This window comes from Melanostigma gelatinosum, assembly GCF_949748355.1.
Source record: "Melanostigma gelatinosum genome assembly, chromosome: 9".
In the NCBI taxonomy this organism is placed as follows: Eukaryota; Metazoa; Chordata; class Actinopteri; order Perciformes; family Zoarcidae; genus Melanostigma; species Melanostigma gelatinosum.
The window spans coordinates 12887712-12909238 of record NC_136642.1 but is presented as its reverse complement, the minus strand read 5'-3'; the positions used below and the strand labels follow the sequence as shown (position 1 = coordinate 12909238).

Below are 21527 nucleotides of genomic sequence, written 5' to 3'. Positions count from 1 at the left end.
ACAAGTCTGATATCTACAATGAAGGACAGTAGAGCACCTTCATGAGTGGTATCAAACCCGAGATCAGTGCAATCATTGCTGAAAGCAAAAATGAATGCAGCGTGAATGTTGAGCATGAATGGAAGTCCGACACCTGAGAGACTTTTGACTTGCGTGTCACACATCATAAGCTGATTCTCCTTTGTCAGGTGGCAGACCAGTCGACCATTCCTCTTATCACACGAACAAGCACAGACCCCGATGTCGGCGTGCACAGAGCGGGTGACCATATTTTTATTATCGACCTGTTTGTTTCTCTGTTTATTTGGTTTGTAGTGATGTTTGTAAGTGGTTGAAGTCAAAGAGAGACCGTGTTTCAGTGACAATGCTCGATCATCATGGCTGTGGTCTTTGCTGCCTTGTGTTTCTGATGAGGTTTTATTTAATTACAGTTTTTTCATTTGTCATACCATTGCAGATGTGTGCGCTGCCGCAGGTGGCTTTGAGTCACTTATCTCCAAGTGTGTGTGTGTGCCTGTGTGTGTGTGTGTGTGTGTGTGTATCTTGGTCTGTTTGTGTCTTTGTGTGTGGCCGTCAGATGGAGCACAGAATTAAGGCGTGTTTAAGTGGCCGTAGCTGTGAGCTCAGTCGTCAACACGACCTGCAAATATCAAGACTGAAAAGGCCTGAATGTAAGTCACTGAATTCGTCCTCAATCAATCTATCATTTGATACCGTTGCTTTACAATGTGTGGGTGACAGCAGTTGCACATGGCTGCATTTCTCTGATGAAGTTCCTCATTCAAATCTATCTTCATAGTTTAGAAGTCTCATACTTTCAAAGACAGCATGTGTTCCTTGTTAATGTCCATTTTTAACCCTGCTATGTGCAGCAATTATTAATCTGTACAAATACAAATAAACATAGTATTTCTATGTAATACTACAAATGAGATTGTAGCCAATTTAAGTATGGACTCGTACTGCAATATAAACTCTCGTTGGCCAACTTGCCTGACTGCATTCATTTATTTATTTTTTGGCCACTTGAGGGCAGCAAACTAAACACACCGCTGACATATTATTACCTTCTAGATTTGATACGGCAAACTTAGAAAACGATTGACCAATTATACATCCAGCCACACAGATCATCATTCATTTGGAGTCATCTGTCAGGCGGTCTGATGAATATTAGCCCAGTTCACCCTCTTGTTGCTCTGTTTTGGTCTCAACCAGCTCCTGAGGGAAATCTCTGGCCCTTGAGTTGCTAAATTCTCCATCCTGGTCACCAGCTAGTTTCTAACTTTGTTTGTTTGCTGTTTGGTGCTGTGCAGGAAGTGTAGAATGGATTTATCAGAGCATTTCACTGAAAACAAATACCTCCTGCGCCTCAAATCCACATGGGAGAATGTTGCAAAACCAAAACATGGAGCTGAAGGAGGCTAAATAAGTTTGTAGAGCTGAGAGGAACGACACAGTCTGGTCACAATAGTCTCCCTTTACGTTATACTTCACCGTCATACCAATTGTTAATAGAAACATATTGATGAAAGCAACTTTAAATACACACCATAAAACTAAAATAAATATGGCAATACATTTACATATTGATGGGAAAATGGTATTTTCCCGTTCTATTGTCCTATCCAATTGCTTTCTTTCAATAAACTATGGCCTATATGCTACATATATATATATATATATATATATATATATATACCGAGTTCGCAGCACCACATGTTTAGGATTTTACCATTGAAACCTACTTTCCTCAATGATGGCATGCCTTTCTTAATATCCTACAGTTCATACTCAGGAACAGTGTGTACCTGTAAGCGTGAGTTGCGAGCTTGTGTGTGTTGGTCTGAGACAGTATGTGTTTGTCCACAGTCAGTGTGTGTGTGTGTGTGTGTGTGTGTCCTGAGCAGCAGCACTTTGATTAAGCATCCAGCAGGAGTGTGGTGGTGTCCCTGTTCCTCAGCTGTTAGATATAAAGAAAATAATCGACTGACTGTTTTTCAACCGTCCCACAGATTTATCATTAAGAGAAAACATTATATACCAGGGCAGGGAATGTAAACACACATCGGGCAAACTATCTCAACTTTATTTTTGATGACTGTAGAGCTATACAGAGAAAGAAAGAGAGTGGTAGAGCCAGTGAGAGTTGATCATGTACAGTACATTGTATCCTGGAGAGTGTACAGTGTGTGTGTGTGTGTGTGTGTGTGTGTGTGTGTGTGTGTGTGTGTGTGTGTATAGATATTCTAACCCTTATGTAGCCTATGTACTGTATGTGCCACAGCGCCTCCTTCTTCAATCATTCCATTAACTCACCAATATCAAGTGGTCCTGCTGTCGTTTCGGTCAGTTCAGGTATTGATCTGATGTTCATGAATGTGCGACAGTTCTTTGGAAACATCTACATACATTTGGCCTCCTCAGAACAGAATTTGACTTGCACACTGTAACATGTATGTGAACTGCAATTCATAATAATAGCCATTGACCTTTTATAACTCCTGAAAGGTGTTAATTGTAAACCCAGTAACCAGACTGTTCTCTTCTGTTTGTGTTTGACTGCTCAGGCTTAACACTGCCCAGTGACTGTTCTTCAACAAACTGATGTGGTCTTATATTCTTCACTGTTACAAAGTAGAGGTACTGTTCCATCAGTTTGTCTTTGTAGTCATTTCCTCTCTCGTGAGCCTGGCCTGTGTTTGTAGTTTTTTTTCAAAATACATTTTTTTATTTTTCAATTACAGACCTGAAATGACATCTTGACACAGACAAATCTTTGAAATTTAGAATTGATGCTAAAAGGAATAATTTCACATTTTGCGAAATCAACTTCGTATTCTTGCTGAGTGTGCGGTGACTCGGCAAGAAAGCAATTAAGTGCATAAATATATGCTCATAAATATGCTTCATTAAACTGGGCCACTTAAAATTTGTAAGAGCCTTTCTAAATGATGTTGAATGTGGTGTATAAGCACCGCCTTGTGGTGATCTATGGAATTGCACTTTGTTATATGGGGTGGGGGTGGGGTTTAGTCTAACTAATACACAGAAGTAATGTACAGCATGTCTGAGAGAAACTGTACTCTGTCAGTACAGCATCTCAGTGATTTGTAAATAGCCAAAGTCTTCCATTATAATGTTGGTATGACCTTGGTATGACAGTGGAGAGGAAAAAACACTGATCCTGATGTACAGACCTTTGAAGTGAAGTTTAATTTAAAAAATACATCATTTATTTGAAAGAAATACAGGATATAGCGTCACCTAAGATATTTTTTTTCACACCAGCTCAAAAAACAGGAAATTATGGGAGTAAAAGACTTTAAAAAAAGGATTTTGTAAATCGGTCCGTTTGTTGGATAAATCTCAGCCAAGATGCAGTATGTCCTACGTACAGTATGTCGTAATATCAATAATGTTCCCTTATTTTGATGGTGTTGAGGTTTGCTAGTCAGAAACTGTTTAATCTTTACTTCAAATGTTTGATTTTACATTTGATCAAATATATTCAAAGAAATAAAAGTCTAAAGAATAACTGCATTATGTCTCTTTTTTTGTGAAAATGGTTAAGACAGAGAAGGTGTGTTTTGGAAGCACTTTGTATGTGAATGTGGTTTATCAGCTGTGTGCTTGTGATACACCTTCATGCCCGATCAAGGCTAGGTCAGATTACTTTGAAATGTTATTATAATGTTATTAAATGATATACATGTTTTTGATTACAAAAAAAACATGATCTTTTGGATGACTTTAAAATCAAACATTAAATATATTGCACCAATATGGACGTAGCCACAACAATTTGAGTTTATTCATGATCGTACTTGTGTGAGGAAAACAGATCTTTAACCATAACTGACCATGCCTTGGTTGCCCACATCCCAAGGCATAGCATCCTGCTCTAATCAACCAGAAGATTACCAGAGGCCACCTCAGCCTGCAGAGTAATGCTGACAGGCAAGCGTGTTAAGTTTTACCTGAACTACTTTATAGAACTTCCACTCTTTAACAGGACTTTTTTAGCAACTACTTGGCCGTACACATATAAACCAAACAGTGTTCTAAAATGGTGCTTCCCAATTTAGGGGCTGTAAGAAAGAAGACAAATACTGTTTTGTTTCTCAATTTCAGATCCCTTTTTGTCTTCTTTTTTTATGAAGTACTGGATAGTACTTTGACTGCTCCAGGCCTCTGTCACTTTCAGATTCAGATGAAACAATCTAAGAAGTTAAGAATAGAAAATCACTCTTTTGTTAAAACTGTTTATGTGCATGTGAAGAAGGGTAACAGTGTGTGCTTGTATTTTGGGATTATCAGCTAAATAAAGATGTTTCCTGACGACTGGGTATCGTCAGGTCACTGAGTATCAGAAAACACTGTGACCCTTTACAGGAAGGTTAGCCGCTTTATCATTTGGGTGCCTTGCAGATGTAAAAAGAAAGTGTTCATCCATGTGATCAATAAGAGTCTGTTTGCACACGTTGCCTCCAGCTTTCTGCATGCAGAGCCTCCTATAAAACACATGGTGGCAGCAGCACTCCACAGACAGAAGTGAGTCAGCTGGGCCAACGGGCTACTGTAATATCAATATTAATATTGGTTCACATTCTTGTTTTCCTATTTTTCAGAAAATTCTGCCTATATTTAACTTGGCTCTTAGGCTGTAATGTAGTCCTGATTGAATTTTTTTTGGCCTTGTTTTTGCTGAGCAAAATTTTAATAGCCTTTATTTTACTTGTATTATATTTTCGGAATATATGGTCTCATAATATGATAAACAAATGTATTATCTGAACAACTAAAAATATAAATATTTAAATTTAAATTAACATTTTTGTTTTGCTACATTCACATTTAAATAAATAAATACACAAGTATCTGTACTTGTTTGAGAGACACATTTTAAATGAATAAATAGTAATATTTATAGACAATCACGATATGGTTATTTTATTTGGTTCGTTCCAAATTTACCGGAAGTGAAATGATTCCATATCCGGTTGAGGCGATGTTTACAGTGCGAGGTCGAGCGGCTAATGCTAAGTATCGAGAGAGAGATCCGCATTCACTTGGTGCATTACAACCACGTTGCTCACCACAAATGGCATCTCAGATCCCGATAACCGTCAGGGCGCAGCCGGCAGCCGCCAGCTCTCCCGCTGTCCGGGGGAAGAAACGTCCCGCTAGTCCGGCGGTTTGTGCCGCTCAGCAGGTCACCGGGAGCTGCAGCAGCAAGAAGAAGAAAGTCCAGCTGACAGCTGTACCAGCCACACAGGCTCAGGTACTGAACAGTGATGGTGTTGGTTACTCTGTTTCTGTTAGCGCGGTGGCGCTCATCACACTGTAATGGAGCCCAATTACTGAATATTACTCTGAATAACGTTACTAATGTCAAAATGTACACAGTGATTCAGATCTAAAGGCAGCCAAACATCACTAATACACTATATCACAAGTACACCGTGTACAAGGCTGCAGTATATCAAACTATCTGTTATTTACAAATGTACTGTGTAGTACAAGTATCGGTCTCACAACAGCTGCAGATGTGGACACTTCCATTCAGTTGTATCTCTGTGGTTCATGTTACACTGTGTTCAGCCACCTGTAGACTTTAACAGTCACACCGCCTGTAAAACAAGCAGCTTACAATCTAATGTGGTTCCTGTTTGTCTCGTGCTGTCTTTGTGTTTCATCAGATTACAGCAGTGGAGTCGGTGCCTGAGGTGAAGCCAGTGGGAACAGTTGACTGTGGTCCTGCTGCCATCACAGAGTCCACAGCAAAGCCTCCACCCTTCAAAGACCCCACGTTTATGGTGAATGTCTGCTTCCAGTTGGGTTTTAGTTTTATCTGCTTCTGTGGCTTCTCCCTCAAGTTCTTCCCCCGTTTCTTCCTCTGAATCTCGGCAGCATTCTGGGATCGGTGGAGCAGCAGCAGGTAAGAAGAACAGGACCTGGAAGAACCTCAAACAGATCCTGGCTTTGGAGCGGACTTTACCCTGGACGCTCAATGATCCCAACTGTGAGTTTTTATTTTCACTATTTCTACCTACGTACACTTTTTACCTCAAATAAATAGGCTGTATTTCTATATTCTAAACCCAAAGCACAATTACATTTTTTACTATTTTAAAGCAAAAGTACATTTCACTGTCTCAGTGACCTTATTTTAGGAATGTCTAACCAGGAGTTCATTTTAAGACCTTGCTGTGTTCACAGACTACAGCATTGACGCCCCTCCCTCCTTGAAGCCATCTAAGAAATACTCCGACATCTCTGGCCTCCCTGTGAGTTTATCACTTTGCTGAAATCCCGTATTGTACAATAAACAAAATGACTTTTAAGTCTTGGACAAAGCTTCCACTGAACACTCTCTTGTCTTTCCTCAGGCAAACTACACAGACCCTCAGACAAAGCTACGCTTCACCTCCTCTGAGGAGTTCTCCTACATCCGCCTCCTCCCCACAGATGTTGTTACTGGCTACCTTGCACTTCGAAAGGAAACGTGCATCGTACCCTGACAGCCGAGCGAGACATGAAACCTGAAACAGGTTCAAACCAGAACTGAACTTGTGTCGGTGTAGGAAGCTATTGGGCCAGCCAGGAGACTGAGAGCACAGGCTGCATGTCAACGTGTCGTTACTGTGTGACAAAATAAATGCCCAGTTGTTTCTCAATTACTCCATCATTACGAGCGATGATGCCGTACGCCCCCTTGTGGTAGAATATCAGTCTCCAGTGGTGAACATTCAGTCCGGTGTGGTTAAGGAGAAGTCGTAGACAAAAAATGTTTGCGTCGCTGTTTGAAGGAGTTTGTACATTTCAGATTTATACTGTTTATAAGGAGCTCATTAAAGCTTTGAATTGTATGTTGAAGTTGATTTCAATGTCTCTCTTTTTCATCTGTGCTTTCTTATAAGTGTCTTTGCATAAATACACATTTTTGAAATTAGTTTCATCTCAATTGTTTTTATATGACAACCTTTAATCACATTTGTTAAACATTGACATAAGACACTCTGTGCCTTAACAGAAACATTAACACCTGCTGCTGGGCTTCACTGTTTCTTGGATCTTCTGTTATATCCAGTAGCCTGCATGTATGCAAGCTATGCAAATGTAGCTGGGCCAAGTCTATGAAGGTAGATTTGTGTCTTTATTTTTCAAAAGCAAAAAAAAGTTTCAAAAGCAAAAGAAAGTTTCAAAAGCAAAAATAAAAGTTTCAAAAGCAAAAATAAAAGTTTTAAAAGCAAAAAAAAAAGTTTCAAAAGCAAAAAAAAAAGTTTTAAAAGCAAATATATAAACTGAGAATAATTTATTTGTTAAAAAAATAAAAGCTTTGGTTTTGAATCCAAAAGTTTTGAATCCAAAAGTTTTGAAACTAAAAGTTTTGAAACTAAAAGTTTTGAAACTCAAAGTTTTGAAACTCAAAGTTTTGAAGCCAAAAGCTTTGGAACCAAAAGTTTTGAAGTCAAAAGTTTTGAAGCCAAAAGCTGAGTTGGGTGTAGTGGGCGGGGCATACGCTGCTGAATGTATCAGGAGTTTCTATTGGTCCGTTTGACTTGCGTCTCGTATCTGCATCATCTACACAAACGGGAGGTTACGTGACATGGAGGTAAGTTGACTGCTCTGTTTTGTCAAAATGATTGTAAATATAGCAGCACTTCACTTTCTTCTCATGTTGTTCGTGTCGTGGAGTCTCTTTTTAAGAACGACATGGAGGGCTGCTGTGTTGACATGTAGCCCCACTGTGGGCGAACGTTACATGCACCTGAGGCATCTATGTTAGCTAAGGTTAGCTACACATGTATGACACAATTTAAAACAAATCCTATGAGCTTGGTTCTCTCTGACCGAGGTAGGTACAGATGACGAGGTTACAACCATGTTACTGTCTTGTATTAAACTTGATGAAGATAAGCTAATGTTGAAATGAGCCATTAAATCCTTAAAACTCTTAACTAGTTAGCTAAAGACATCTCTGGTCGCAAGTCATAAGATAAGTTAGGCGCCAAGTCGGCACTGACGTTTCCTAAAGTCGGAGGCTACTATCACACTTTCACTGTCCCTTGATGACAGTACAGGAAATTTAAATTCTGTCTCACTCTAACATCCTTGTCGATGTACCTAAAGCTTAATTATATTAACGTGGGCATAGCTATTGATAGCCTAGCCGCCATCGCCAGTCTGACTAACCAATTACAGAAATTATTATCTCATTTGATATCAACCACAATCACGTTAAATTCTATACCATAGAACTGTCTTAATGAGCATCATATTTAACTGTTTGCATATAAAATGACTGGAGAGATTTATTCTGGTCTACACTTTGTATTTCTCTTCAAGATGCACAAACTGATGGCGACACTGCAGGAGAGGCTTTGACTGTATCCTCAGTCATGCAGTGGATGACTGGTCAAGCTCACAGACATCTGCTTTTGGAAGATCGGCAAACATTCAAACTCACAGTGAAATTTGATCATTGGTGTCTGAACGCCATGCCTAACCACACTGTGTGTTACCCAAGTGTCAGTGCTTGCACAGACACCATCACATTCCCAGTAGCCCACATTAAAGATTATGAATCTTTTAAAACACTCCTGCAAACTGCCATTAAGTATGGTGCAGGATTTGATAGAGTGTGATAAATGTCTTCAATAGTTGTTGGCAAGAGCATGGTTCTGTGTTGTGTTTCACTTGTGCTTGTTCTTTATGTTTTCTATTCTTTAGTGAAACAAACAAAATGTTCCAGAATCATTTTATACTGCAGCTATTTATACCACCTTGGTATAATGTGAGTGAGCAAAATAAACACATACGTATCTATTTACTGTGCTTTATTTGTGATCAGTTAAACGTGCATACTGGTTTTAGAATAAGCACATGAGATGTGCATCAAGTATATCAATCAAACTTCATCCAAAAAATGAGGCCAGTTGAAGGACATGCATATAGATGTCCCGTCCAAAAGAAGAGGACTCGACGGTGGGGTTTACTTGCTGCACTGCAGCAAGACCTTCAGCTGACAAGGGGCACGGCATCTCTGCTACAGTGACCCCATGCTCTGGATCAGGTTCCTCATCATGCAAGTGTTCTGCTTGCAGGATCTGAGATGGACCAAACACATACATTAATTACGAATATAGCCATTGCCTCGTTTATACACATACTGTAGACGATCTAATGTTAATATTTATTAATTTAGGTTCGAGTGATATAGCAAATTAATGAATACCATACTTTAAATTGCATTTCTTTGTTCTTGTGCTAAATGTATAGTACACACAGTACCTCCTGCAGATCTGGCTCTGGCACAGGTACTTGTAGCGTTCCAATCCTCCAAAGCTGATTCGGGGACAAGTTTCCCTCTGTGCTTAAGGGGTGGTAATTCCAGGTCTCCACAAAATTTTGCAGATCTTGTTGTAGACGGGGAATGAAGACGTACCCCACACAGAAGAGGTGAACCGCATTTGAAAGGTCAATGAAGCCATCTTCCTCTAAGATGTGAAGCAAGTTGTAGTACTGAGATGTTACAGCATTCCAAACATCTCTCCAAAGGCGTTCCACTCTGGAAGCAAATTACATGATGAAGTGGCTACATTTGATATTCATGTTTTATATAATGTAAACATTTATAGTAATACATACAATTTTTACCTTTGGTTGTGGACACTTTTGCCAGCAATAAAGCTGCCACGACCGGTTCCTCTCACAGTAAACATGCATCTCGCATGTGACACGATATCCCATAGCCAGTAGAGACCCTTTTACAAGCCGATATCCTGCATCAGGCATTCTGGCTTTGATAGATCTCACCTTTTGATCAAGTACAATGTCTGATATATCAGAGTAGGTGTTTCTGACTGAGAGATTATGCTCCCTCATCCTCCTGTAAAGTGTGGATCTTGAAATGCCATGGGCAGTAGCCAGAGTGGTCATTGGTAGGTTCATGCTTAGAAGATTTTCAAGGACTTGGATATTAATGCTAAATTTTGGTCGACCCACAGTACCATTCCATTCAACTACAGCTACACTGTCAAGTAATGGAGCAACAGTGCTGTTTGAAATGTGAGACTTGATCACTTCACTTAGATTTTGTAAACCATCTACTACACACTGAGGAATATCCATCGAAGAAACTGCAATTCCTGAGAGATAACCATGTGCAGGTAATCAAAATCAATTGGCTCCCTTGTGATTACTGCAGAAAGCCGATCCCTGACCCTGCATAAAAGCCGCCTGCTAATGGATTCCTGTAAGAGGGAATTTAGCAAAATAGAAATTTATTAGAGCAGTGGTATCAAAACATGTTTATATGTGTATATACAGATGAATTACATTTTGAGAAGAGAGGTCAACATACCTGAACAAAAGCTATTTGTGGAAGAGGTTCCATTCTGTAGAAAAGGGAATTATGACCACACTGGATTATTATAAATACACAGACCATATAGTCATATCGTATAACAAGAAAAGCCAGTCATTGCCAACAAACTAAACAATGGAATGATTTAACAAATATACAGAACCCCTCCATAACACACAGACATGTTTAAATGTAAGTTGAATGCGTTTTGTGTCACTATTTTACTCTCTGGAGCTTATTATAAAGGCACAAGTGGTACAATTTTGTTAATTATCAAGTATCAAATGATACAAGCCTTTGTATGGGGTCAACTGATAATGTTACTTACAATAGTGTTGAATATTTTGGGTACCTTTTACTGTTACATGATTCGTACTTGTTAGCACACACAAGAACCTATGAATAAAAATAATAGAGTTGTAGCACATGCATGTTAATTTCCATGCGAGGCATATATGTGATCTAAAATACACTGATTTAAAGTATTTTCCCAGAGCCTGCGTTCATAATTGCCAATTTATCTACTATCATGTATGTGTGTGTACTGCACAGCTTCCGCGACAAGGTGGTGCGTTTGAACAAATAAGGGACGTTTCAAGCAGAGGTGGCAGAAGTAGTAAAGGTTTTCTTCGGTGTCTGACCAGTGTAGTCATAAGACGCATGTCGTTTTTAGATACAGTGTCGTCATCTGTACCTACCTCGGTCAGAGAGAACCAAGCTCATAGGATTTGTTTTAAATTGTGTCATACATGTGTAGCTAACCTTAGCTAACATAGATGCCTCAGGTGCATGTAACGTTCGCCCACAGTGGGGCTACATGTCAACACAGCAGCCCTCCATGTCGTTCTTACAAAGAGACTCCACGACACGAACAACATGAGAAGAAAGTGAAGTGCTGCTATATTTACAATCATTTTGACAAAACAGAGCAGTCAACTTACCTCCATGTCACGTAACCTCCCGTTTGTGTAGATGATGCAGATACGAGACGCAAGTCAAACGGACCAATAGAAACTCCTGATACATTCAGCAGCGTATGCCCCGCCCACTACACCCAACTCAGCTTTTGGCTTCAAAACTTTTGACTTCAAAACTTTTGGTTCCAAAGCTTTTGGCTTCAAAACTTTGAGTTTCAAAACTTTGAGTTTCAAAACTTTTAGTTTCAAAACTTTTAGTTTCAAAACTTTTGGATTCAAAACTTTTGGATTCAAAACCAAAGCTTTTATTTTTTTAACAAATAAATTATTCTCAGTTTATATATTTGCTTTTAAAACTTTTTTTTTTGCTTTTGAAACTTTTTTTTTTGCTTTTAAAACTTTTATTTTTGCTTTTGAAACTTTTATTTTTGCTTTTGAAACTTTCTTTTGCTTTTGAAACTTTTTTTTGCTTTTGAAAAATAAAGACACAAATCTACCTTCATACAAATCTACCTTCATACAAGTCTGCCTCTTTAACAAGCCAAGAGTCACCAACAGGCCTTATTTCTGCACTGCACCACTTGGGGGAGCAAGAGTGCTTCCTCTAAGGTGGAGGCATCAGCCTTGAACCAAGTCGTTATTAGATATGACTGACTACACAAGATTTTTCAGAGTGGTGGACAGGAAGACATTGTACAGTTCAGTTTCCTAATATACAGCAAAGGATCATAATGAATAATCAAACACTTTATTTTGATAAAACGTCCGTCTTGATATAAAAAACAAATATGACTAAAAAAGGACACATTAAAAGTTAATTCAGGGTGCTGTTGATGCCCTGACTGCTTTGTAATGCCTGCCTGTGCACAATACATCAATAGATAGGCAACAATGAACAATATGTTAAATGCCATACGGTATGTGCAGTAATGTGCACAGTCTCAGACTGTCTACAGTGCATTTGTTTTTAATCTTTCCAGCGAGTTTTTGAAGTCTTATCAACTGTCATGTTCGAAAAAAATCCCAAATAACAGACACAAGCAAACCTTGAAGTAGCAGGGCAGGACTTCGGCTGTTAAGAAATGGTTTGTTGTCTCCAAAATAAAATTCTGAAGTAATTCTATTGAGATAATAACAAGTTCGTTTTTTGTCGATTCATTTTTCAAAACTAGCGTGGTGGGGCCTTTCTGTAAACCAGTAATTGCTTTTAATAATCGGTTTTGTTGTTCAGCAATACTAATATCTAAAATACCAATTTATTCATAAACAATGAAAACATTAAGCTCTAATAAAATAATGCCAGTGTAAACAAGCTTCAGTATCACGCAACGCTGAAATATTGCACATACATTCATAAATATAGACATCAACTTTGTGCCTTTGTGTTTATGCATCTGTGTGTGTGTGTGTGTGTGTGTGTGTGTGTGTGTGTGTGTGTGTGTGTGTGTATGTATGTGTGTAATAAATCTGTACACAGCCTAGTTCGTAGAAACCTATTGTAGGTTAAATTAAATCAGGTGGGGAAATAATTTTATAACTGAATAAAACGATAAAATGAGAGGCACCTAATAGACACACACATATGAACAGTACCTACACCCACACATGCACACACACACACACACTCACTCACTTACTTACTCACTCACAAAAGCACTTGTGCATAGATCTCAAGTATCTTTGTGCCCACTTACACAGACACACAGAAATGTTCCAAGACATTTGATGCATTGTCTTCAAAACAAAGTCCATTCTGTCTTCAATGTTGGTGCTTCATCACAATGGACAAACAATAGACATGTGTGTGTGATTGAGCCTGTTCAGTGTGTTTTAGTCCCACTCAGGCTGGTTTGAACCTCGTTCTTTAGTCCCAGTCTGTGCGGCGCTGAAGTCTTCAGTCTGTCAGTTTTACCAGCGGTAGAAGACCTCCAGCAAAGGAATGCAGGGTCTGACTAATACAGATCTCAGATCTGATTTAAGTTACTCAGAAGGGGCACGTCCCTCTCAAACCACCGTCCTCCAATCTGGAGCTGTCGCTATCCTCTTAGGCGTCCCCCGTTTTATCAGACGTCAGCTGCTCCTGGTCGGAGACGTCATCGCCAGCTGGTGGCCGCGCCCGATCAAAGAAACCGCACTGAGGGAATAACATGAGCCCATTAGTGTAATATTGGATCAACAAACTAGCTCAAGGAATGCTGGATGATGTGCACGTACCTTCCACATAGCTAATGTTAACATGGCCAGCACCAGCAGCCCCAGCAGTATGGCCAGGATGATGACCCAGAGTGGAACAGCAAACGACACATCAGGAGTGCCCCATAACACCAGGGTCCCCATCTACAGGACACAGAGAGATACAGTTAGGTGTTTGTAAGTGCTGACACGTGTCCCTTTTTTCTTCTTCTCTGTGCCTGCATCTCACCGAGGTGGTGTGCTGAGGCAGGGTGGAGGGTCGGATGCGGTAAGGCAGGGCTGTGACTATGACGGACACAGTGGAGTTGAGGATGTAGGGGTCGTTACGCCGCTGTAAGACAAATATAACATTGTTATTTGAAGGTGCAATTTGAAATATGATGTTGCTTTGCAAGACATTTAATGGAGTTTAGTTTAAACTTGGAATCTTAGCTTTTAATGTAACATGGACGAGATGTCCCTTAAGTACTCAATACAATGATCATTTGAACAAATCTACAATTTCGTGACTCCGCCTGCTGATGAAGATCATGTGATGTAATCAAACGCTCCAGAACTGCTACTAAATGGACCTCATTGTGAAATTGCCTCCTCAACGGCTGTTTTAAAGGTAAAGCACCAAACAAATAATCGACACTCAATGTTCAAGACGACAGGTGAAGACACTGACCTGCAGGAAAGTGTGCGCCCAGAGTCTCGAGCGGATCTTCACCACCGCGCTCTGACCGCGATCCAACCGGCCAACGATACACATGATGTTCAGACAAGAGATATTGGTGCAATTCTGCGTGGACAAAAACGTAGAGCAGAGAAAGCAAAGACACATTAAACACTTGGGAATTACGAATGAACATTTTCTTTAGTTTCTTGAGAGAATGTACATGTATGTGAGGCTCACCAAGGTTTTACCGCTGTAACTTTCAGCGGCAGAGGTGGATCGTTTGTGGCGATGAGGAGGAGCACTGGTGTTCCTCAAGAATCCCAATAATTCAGGTGTGTCCTGGAGAGAGGAAATCTGAGAACGAAAACGAGAGAGTTGTCAACATTGACTATTTTATTTTTTGGATTTCAGCAACTCAGCTGGTGATCGTTTCTGCCAATGGGACACGATGAAGGAAAAAACAAAAGGACAATAAATGCTTAATTGCTTCCCTGCTCACAATCCTCTATTATTCCTTTTTAGCAAACCTTCTACACAGCATGTGTTTGGGCCTTTTAAAGGACATTTATTAGTTAGAATACAAAGACAAAGAATGCATGTAAAATAAGATTTGAAAGATGTTTTAAGAGTGGTAATAACCACAGCATCACCAGCTGGAGAAACATGTGTGACATTTAGCGATCTGATCAAAAGGTGTTTCATTAAAAGAAGGACTGAGGAGATGTTTTTCCTGATTGCAGCGCATACAGTGAAGCTGACAGCAACAGAAGACAGACAGCAGACAACCAACGAGACATGAGTCACAGCTCACAGATAACATACAGATAATAGCTAGATATTTGAATTGTTTCTCCACAGGGAGTCTGGCTTGGGACAGCAGCCTGTGAAAGGAAAAATATTTCAAAAGTCCAACAAGATGTGTAGCACATAACAATAGACTGTTACTTGGTTATTCCTCTACTAATTGTGGAAGAGCAGTAGTGATCTTGCGATATACTGGCATGAACAATATCTGTGATATTTAAAAAATGAAATATACTATACTATGACCTTTTTTTGACATACAATAATAAGACTTTTTGACCTACTATAATAGGACTTTTCTGACTTGTTTGACATAGTGTACTATGAATGTTTCTTATAAAATACAGTAGTTTTTCTTTTTTATGACATACTCTCCTATGCCTTTATAAATTACCACACTATATATTGTTATGACTTACTATTATGTTTATTTTACAGACTATACTGTGACTTTTCTAGGATGTACTATATTATGACTTAGTGTACTATGACCTTTTTGTTTTTTACAACTTTCTATACTTTACTCTTTTTATGACTTACTATACAATGTGTTGTTTGGCTCACTACATTCTATGACTTTTCATCACTTTTTTGACATACTATACTTTGACTTTTCACAACATACTATGCTCTGACTTTTTAATGACATAGTATAATTGAACTTTTATCACATAATACACCATGTTTTTTCTTATCAAAATAGTTATCAATACATTTTCCGATAGCTGACTGATTGTTCAATTGATTGATCAATACTTTTGAAGAGGTTCAGTGGAAGGAGTCTGGAGAAGAGAGCATGAAGCTCCATGCATGTACACTGTTGAAATAACACTCCTCACTGTCAGTGTGAATCAATCAGTCTAGTCTTCACAGGGATAGACAGTGATTGGAAGATGATGGCAAATTGAAAAGGACCAAATCAGGAAGAAAACAGGAGAAGAAAAAAAAACCCTGACCTTTAACCACTGTGTGAATACGGGTCATTTTGTTTTCATGTATGATTGCAGCTTGTAGCGCTTCACTTTCTGACATAATTACATACTTTTTGAACTCACTGCATGTTTTCTTTTTGAATTACTCGACAGATGATATAGATATTCATCTCAAATTTCTGCTAATAGGCATAATACTCCATCCCCCATCTCTTTGAGCCAACTGGCAAAGACCACGGAGAGCAGCCAAACTACGGGTACAATTATGTTTTAAATAAGCAGCTATGAATGATGGAGAAATGGATGGATGAATAAGCCGCTAGCAATATGAGAAATAAAAGTTTGAAATTGCATTTTGTCCGGTGGTTGGATAGAATTCAAGAATGGTTCGAAATACCATGACACATATTTACTTCCACTGCAGGCAATATGTTCATAACTATATATTTGTGTATTGAAATGAGTTTTCGAAAAATGTGTCTGCATGCATAAGCGTGTATATGTTCATAATATATTGGTGTTTTATTACCTGAAGGCCAAGTGGGTTGAGGCTGGTGTTCGTCCGGCAGCTAATTGGTCCGTCAGTTTTTATCTCCATGGCATACAGCAGGTTCTCGTCACGGAAACGGGAAGGCCAGCCGACCTGGAGCTCAGCATCCCGAATACTGCTGGGACCAAAGTTATGTAGCTGGAGACAGAGAGAGGGAACAGAAAAAAGAATTGTGCTCTCTTCTGTCATATTAGTAGGTATCAAGTGACTGAGGCTATAATTAGGTTATCATAACTGTGGGATGATGACACAGGCCACCTGTGTTTTAGTGAAGATAGTGATGCAGCCTTCAGTCCACAGGGATCACCTGGCTCATCATTCCACATCAAAATTAGGACGAATGAATTATGAGCTTAAATGAACCATCAATTATAAAAACCCTCATGTTTTACTCCAACCTGTATTTGTTCTGTCTCTCTCCACACACACACACACACACACACACACACACACACACACACACACACACACACACACACACACACACACACACACACACACACACACACACACACACACACAGTCATTAACATTGAAGCAAGTCAACCAAACAGGACATGATCCTGGTGCTACGGGGCAGGAATTCTGCAAGAGGAAAAAAAAACAACCTCTGTCCTCTCTAACTATAAGCAGCTGCCAACTGGGAAAAGGACCACAAATGAAAATCATTATCAGCTGCAGGACAAGCCAGACACGGCTGCACTCCAATTCAATGACGCAGCCGTCCCTTTAAAACAAAAAGAAATCACATGTATGGTGCACAGACGCACACACCTAAACTGTCGCCAGTCTGTCTGCCATCCTCCCTCCTATCCATTTGTCTGTACCTCTGTTTGACCTTGTTTTCCCCCTCAGTGATGATTACTCACTACACTGTGTCCAGTCACAGACAAATCTTCTTTGCCTTCCTTCCTTCATCTTCTTATTACTCGCCTTGCTCCCCCTTTCTCTGTTTTCCCCACCTTCACCCCAGTAATTACTCCTGCGCTGGAGACCTTTGATCAGCCAGAGCCCAATCCTTTATAGAGCTACTGGTTTTACTGTGTGTGTGTGTTGCTGTCTACTTCACCCTACAGAGCCCCCCCCCCCCCTGCTGTAGCCTAATTTACAACTTCCCACACCTATTTTTCTGCTCTTTTCATCTAAACAGTCTGCGACGGTGACCTGCTTTGTTACCAGCAACAACAAAAACAAAACAACCCAGCCTTCTACTTCGTCCTCTTGTCATCTCTGAATACACCTCTACACATGAACATTAGCTGTACGGCTGTGCTTGGATCTAGGGACGTGCTTTTACCTCATAGATGTGTGTAACTTGCGGTCCCACGTCGTCCTCTTTGACAGGCTTCTCTTTGGGTTCCCAGCGTGGGAATGGCAGCACCACCTGAGAGGGATGAGACACCCTGAAGAGAGGAGAAACAGATCAGTGACACTGATGCACAAACACACTGAAAGGCTAAATAAAATACTCGCAAACCATATGAATGTTGACAGTGCTATTGGTCGCTGTCAACAGAGTATTTCTTTCCTGGCAGTGGCAGAGGGTTGCAGTCTGGTTGTCCCCCTGCACCATGGCTCAGCAATCAAGCACACAGTGCACATTTGGTTCCAAAAGCACAATAACTTTGGAACAGACCTATTTGATTTGGTAACTCTGAGGACTGAAGTCTTATGTTAGATCCAGTTGAAATTTGGAATACATGTTTTGACACAAAAAGACTGGATTTTGGCCCCAATTATTTACAGTGGGTTTGCACTTGGGTGGGTCATGTCTAGTTTGTGGAAGAGGAATGTCTACAGAGACCAATAACACAATTGTAAATATATAAGATAGACTTCTGAACTTGTCCTTTACCAGCTACTGTACGTTTATAATTGAGGTCATAGTTAGAGGTGGCTTTGTATTGGACGACATTATGGGGTGTTTCTAAGTTTTTGTCCTTGATATTTTCTTACTGTACATGAGGGGGCGAGATGTTAGAAATACCTCTGAATATATTGCAGGCCAGTACAACACCATCACTAACTATATGGGCATCCAGGAACATGTCAAAGGCTCACAAGCATCCCATGTGAACATGATTAGTTCAAATTTATTGCTAGAAATGTGTTTTCATGCTGTTCTCCATCTGTATATAAACATGCTCAGCAAATACCAAACATTATAAAAGGGGGCAGATCAAGTGTATCCTTGTGAAACAGACAGAGCAACAACGAAGGTTGTCACTATGTCTCGGAGAAGACGCCACGCTCTCACACGCGGAGATGCTTGACTCACCCACGTAAATCAAGTTGAACTTTGGCAATGATGGACAGATTCAAACTGACCGGGTTGCTGTCGGAGTTGTCTTTGTTGGAGCTGTGGAAAGATTCACAAGGAGTTTAAATAAAATCAAAAACAAAACACACATCACGCTGACTATGCCCTACATTCCATTTCAATTTGTGCACATTTCACAGAAGGCTATAATACAAAATGTATATAAAAACAAAAGCTCATGTTAAAGCTGTGTTTTTATGTTCAGCTGACTCCAGGAAGAATTCCCCCGCTAGTGGGCTTGGCTTAGATTTAACTGTCTGTGTCTAGTGATGTGATATCTGGAAATCAATACAATGAAGCAAACTGTGGACATGTTGTGAAGAGCTTGTCTTCTCTCCGGAGTTCCTCTGGGCCATCTGTCCACTTCTGTCTCTGCGGTTAGTTTCATCAAACCACAGTGACGTGTTTCGGACAGACACAGAACTTATTTACATGGCTCAGAAGAGAGACAAACAGCTCTTTGTGTGTGTGTGTGTGTGTGTGTGTGTGTGTGTGTGATGTTGGAGGGGGGGGGGGTATGCGTGAGAGTTGGTGGGCGTGTCACCTGTGTATCTGTAGCTCAAAGCTGATCTTTGGTCCTGCATCTTCCAGCCTTTCGACAGAAAACCTCAAACCAACAGACAGCTGGGCAAGAGGGTGGAGAAAAGGCAAAAAGAGAGAATGTATAAAAAAACATGTTACAGGAGAAAGAGGAGGACAGAGAAATGACTGAGAGGAAAGAACGATGCATCTGTACATCAAAGCAAAAAATGACCGGTAATAGCCGGTAAAATCCCTGTTTTACTACAACCCCCTCTGTTGTTACATTGGGCCTGTGTGTGCGTGTGTGTCGGTGTGCGCGCACATGTGTAGACAACAGAATAATTCTAAAATCCAGACTACACACACTTAAAAGCATTTAAGTTTCTTGTCTCTCCACCGTTTAAATCGTGTCCTCCATGCTAACTCAAAACACGCGGCGGACTAAGTTCATCATCAACTGTAAAACGACAGTGTGTGTGTGCGTGTGTTCCAGCTTTTCGCCGTGTGACAGCGCGCATGTACATGTGTGTGTGAGCTGTACTGAACAGCAGATCAAACACATGGTCCAGAGATGGAAATGACAGCATGCAGACTCGCACTAACACTTCAGGAGGCAGGCCTGTGGGGGGACAACAAAGTCAGGCAGGAAAGATCTAAAGAGACACCAAATGAGTACGAGTCGCTCAGAGAGACGACGTCACTATTAGCTATGTCAGTCCAGGAGGAAAACAGCCCAACAACAGTCTGAAGAGGTCAACTTAGTCTCTTAAAATGTGTCTTTCAAGCATCACACCTCAGGTTGAAAGGTTAGAAGTGTGTTGTTTTGTCCTTAGAGAGCCCGCTAGCTGTGGTCAGCTTGAATTTATGTTGGTTACAATGGATTATACAATTTCACGGTGGAGAAAAAAATATCTAAACATCCAAAGAAACTTTCTCAAAGCACTCTTGCAATGTTGTCAGATTGTCTGCTGTATTGTTATTCCAAATAATCATGATTTTTCCATAACTTGGCTAAACACACTGCTTCTGTGTTGGGCTATTGAACTCCTTAAAACCACAAAGCTTTGCCGCAAGCAATTTGTTTCGCCACATTTCGGCAAAACGATGACTTTTTGTAACAATATTGAGAGAAGTGGTTTATGCTGCAGCAGTAGTTTTCATGATGCATTTTGTCAGACATACAAAGGTGTAACAATTGGCATCTACTTGAACGAATAAGAATTGAGCCACTGTTGCTAAAAAAAAAGGGTGAAAACTACAAACTTTTTTCTAAAATGAAGGCAAAAAACCCCGGAAAAGTATAAGACAAGCGTGCACAAATACTGAAGCCAAAACCAGCTTTCTATCAGCCATGTACCTCCTACACAGACCCGGCTCAGTGAGGCACCGCAGCTGTTTCATGTGGCACAACGAATGAACTCCAGTGATGAGAACCTGCACGATACAACCGCAGTCTGTGGGGTATATGGAAGTATGTTCTGTCTAAGTTCAGGGATTCCTGAACGTCCAATGGGGCAAGGGGAGAGGTAAATGTGGGAAACATCTGGATGGCTGGGGAGCACACACAAACACTTACACTTGCACGCTCACATACACATGCACATGCCTTGTTGTGCTCTCCTCCAACGGTGAAACATGACCACATAATTGATTTATTAGTATCCTGTGTGTCACCTCCAGAGCCCAAACACACCTCTGTGACGGCCTTGACACCTTTAGAAAAACCCAACGTTCACAGTAATACACACACTGAACCACATGTGACATGCTTTGTGGTAGAATTTCATATAGGAAAGGACCAGAAAGCCTTGACTTCCTGCATGTGTCATCCACCCAAGAGCTAAATGGATTATTATTAAACACTACACACACACTTACGCACACACAGTGTGCGTAAGTGTGAAGCATGAGTGTGAAGCATAGTCAAGGGAGTCAAAGTGTGTGGAATGAGGGTCAAGGTGATGATCAGTAATCATTGGAGACCATCAATCAGTTTGGATTAAACCTGAGGAGTAACAGTCGTAGCATCTTAGCATGGAAATGGATGTTTTAATGCGAAAGTGTGTGTGTTTGTGCTTTTTTTTGTGTAAAAACGTACCTCTGTCCCAGCCACCATCGGGTTCCCGAGGTCACACACCACCACTCTGGACTCGTTGACCATCTTGTACTCGCAGTTCAGCTGAGATAAGGACTAGAGAGGAAAAAGAAGCGAGGAGAGGGAACAAGACGAGTACAGCGAGTGAGATGAGGAAGCAA

The 21527-nt window shown here is 40.3% G+C and overlaps 2 protein-coding genes and 1 long non-coding RNA gene across 3 annotated transcripts in view; 1 reads left to right on the top strand and 2 right to left on the bottom strand.

Moving 5' to 3' along the window:
* The first annotated feature begins 5036 nt into the window (after positions 1 to 5036).
* LOC306782543 (INO80 complex subunit C-like) lies at positions 5037 to 6841 on the top strand. The gene is made up of 5 exons (XM_079275957.1): positions 5037 to 5284; positions 5703 to 5819; positions 5914 to 6025; positions 6223 to 6290; positions 6393 to 6841. Exons 1-5 carry the CDS (start codon positions 5105 to 5107, stop codon positions 6522 to 6524), a joined length of 609 nt encoding a protein of 202 aa, XP_079132083.1. The 5' UTR covers positions 5037 to 5104; the 3' UTR covers positions 6525 to 6841.
* Positions 6842 to 8846: 2005 nt separating this feature from the next.
* On the bottom strand, positions 8847 to 10783 carry LOC306781650. Its single transcript, XR_013772225.1, has 4 exons — positions 10370 to 10783; positions 9664 to 10259; positions 9298 to 9574; positions 8847 to 9113 (listed from the first exon to the last, which is right to left on the bottom strand). It is a non-coding gene; the product is annotated as an uncharacterized lncRNA (long non-coding RNA).
* A 1032-nt stretch (positions 10784 to 11815) lies between these two features.
* The window catches only part of itga8 (integrin, alpha 8), a 35132-nt gene continuing 25420 nt past the window's right edge, over positions 11816 to 21527 (bottom strand). Inside the window, exons 21-30 of the mRNA XM_079275573.1 lie at positions 21370 to 21462; positions 19294 to 19373; positions 18708 to 18788; positions 17727 to 17832; positions 16409 to 16567; positions 14381 to 14497; positions 14153 to 14266; positions 13712 to 13813; positions 13504 to 13626; positions 11816 to 13423 (exon numbers count right to left, since the gene is read on the bottom strand). Of these exons, the coding sequence (XP_079131699.1) occupies positions 13334 to 13423; positions 13504 to 13626; positions 13712 to 13813; positions 14153 to 14266; positions 14381 to 14497; positions 16409 to 16567; positions 17727 to 17832; positions 18708 to 18788; positions 19294 to 19373; positions 21370 to 21462 (1065 nt within the window). The 3' untranslated portion in view covers positions 11816 to 13333. The remainder of the gene's footprint in view (positions 13424 to 13503; positions 13627 to 13711; positions 13814 to 14152; positions 14267 to 14380; positions 14498 to 16408; positions 16568 to 17726; positions 17833 to 18707; positions 18789 to 19293; positions 19374 to 21369; positions 21463 to 21527) is intronic.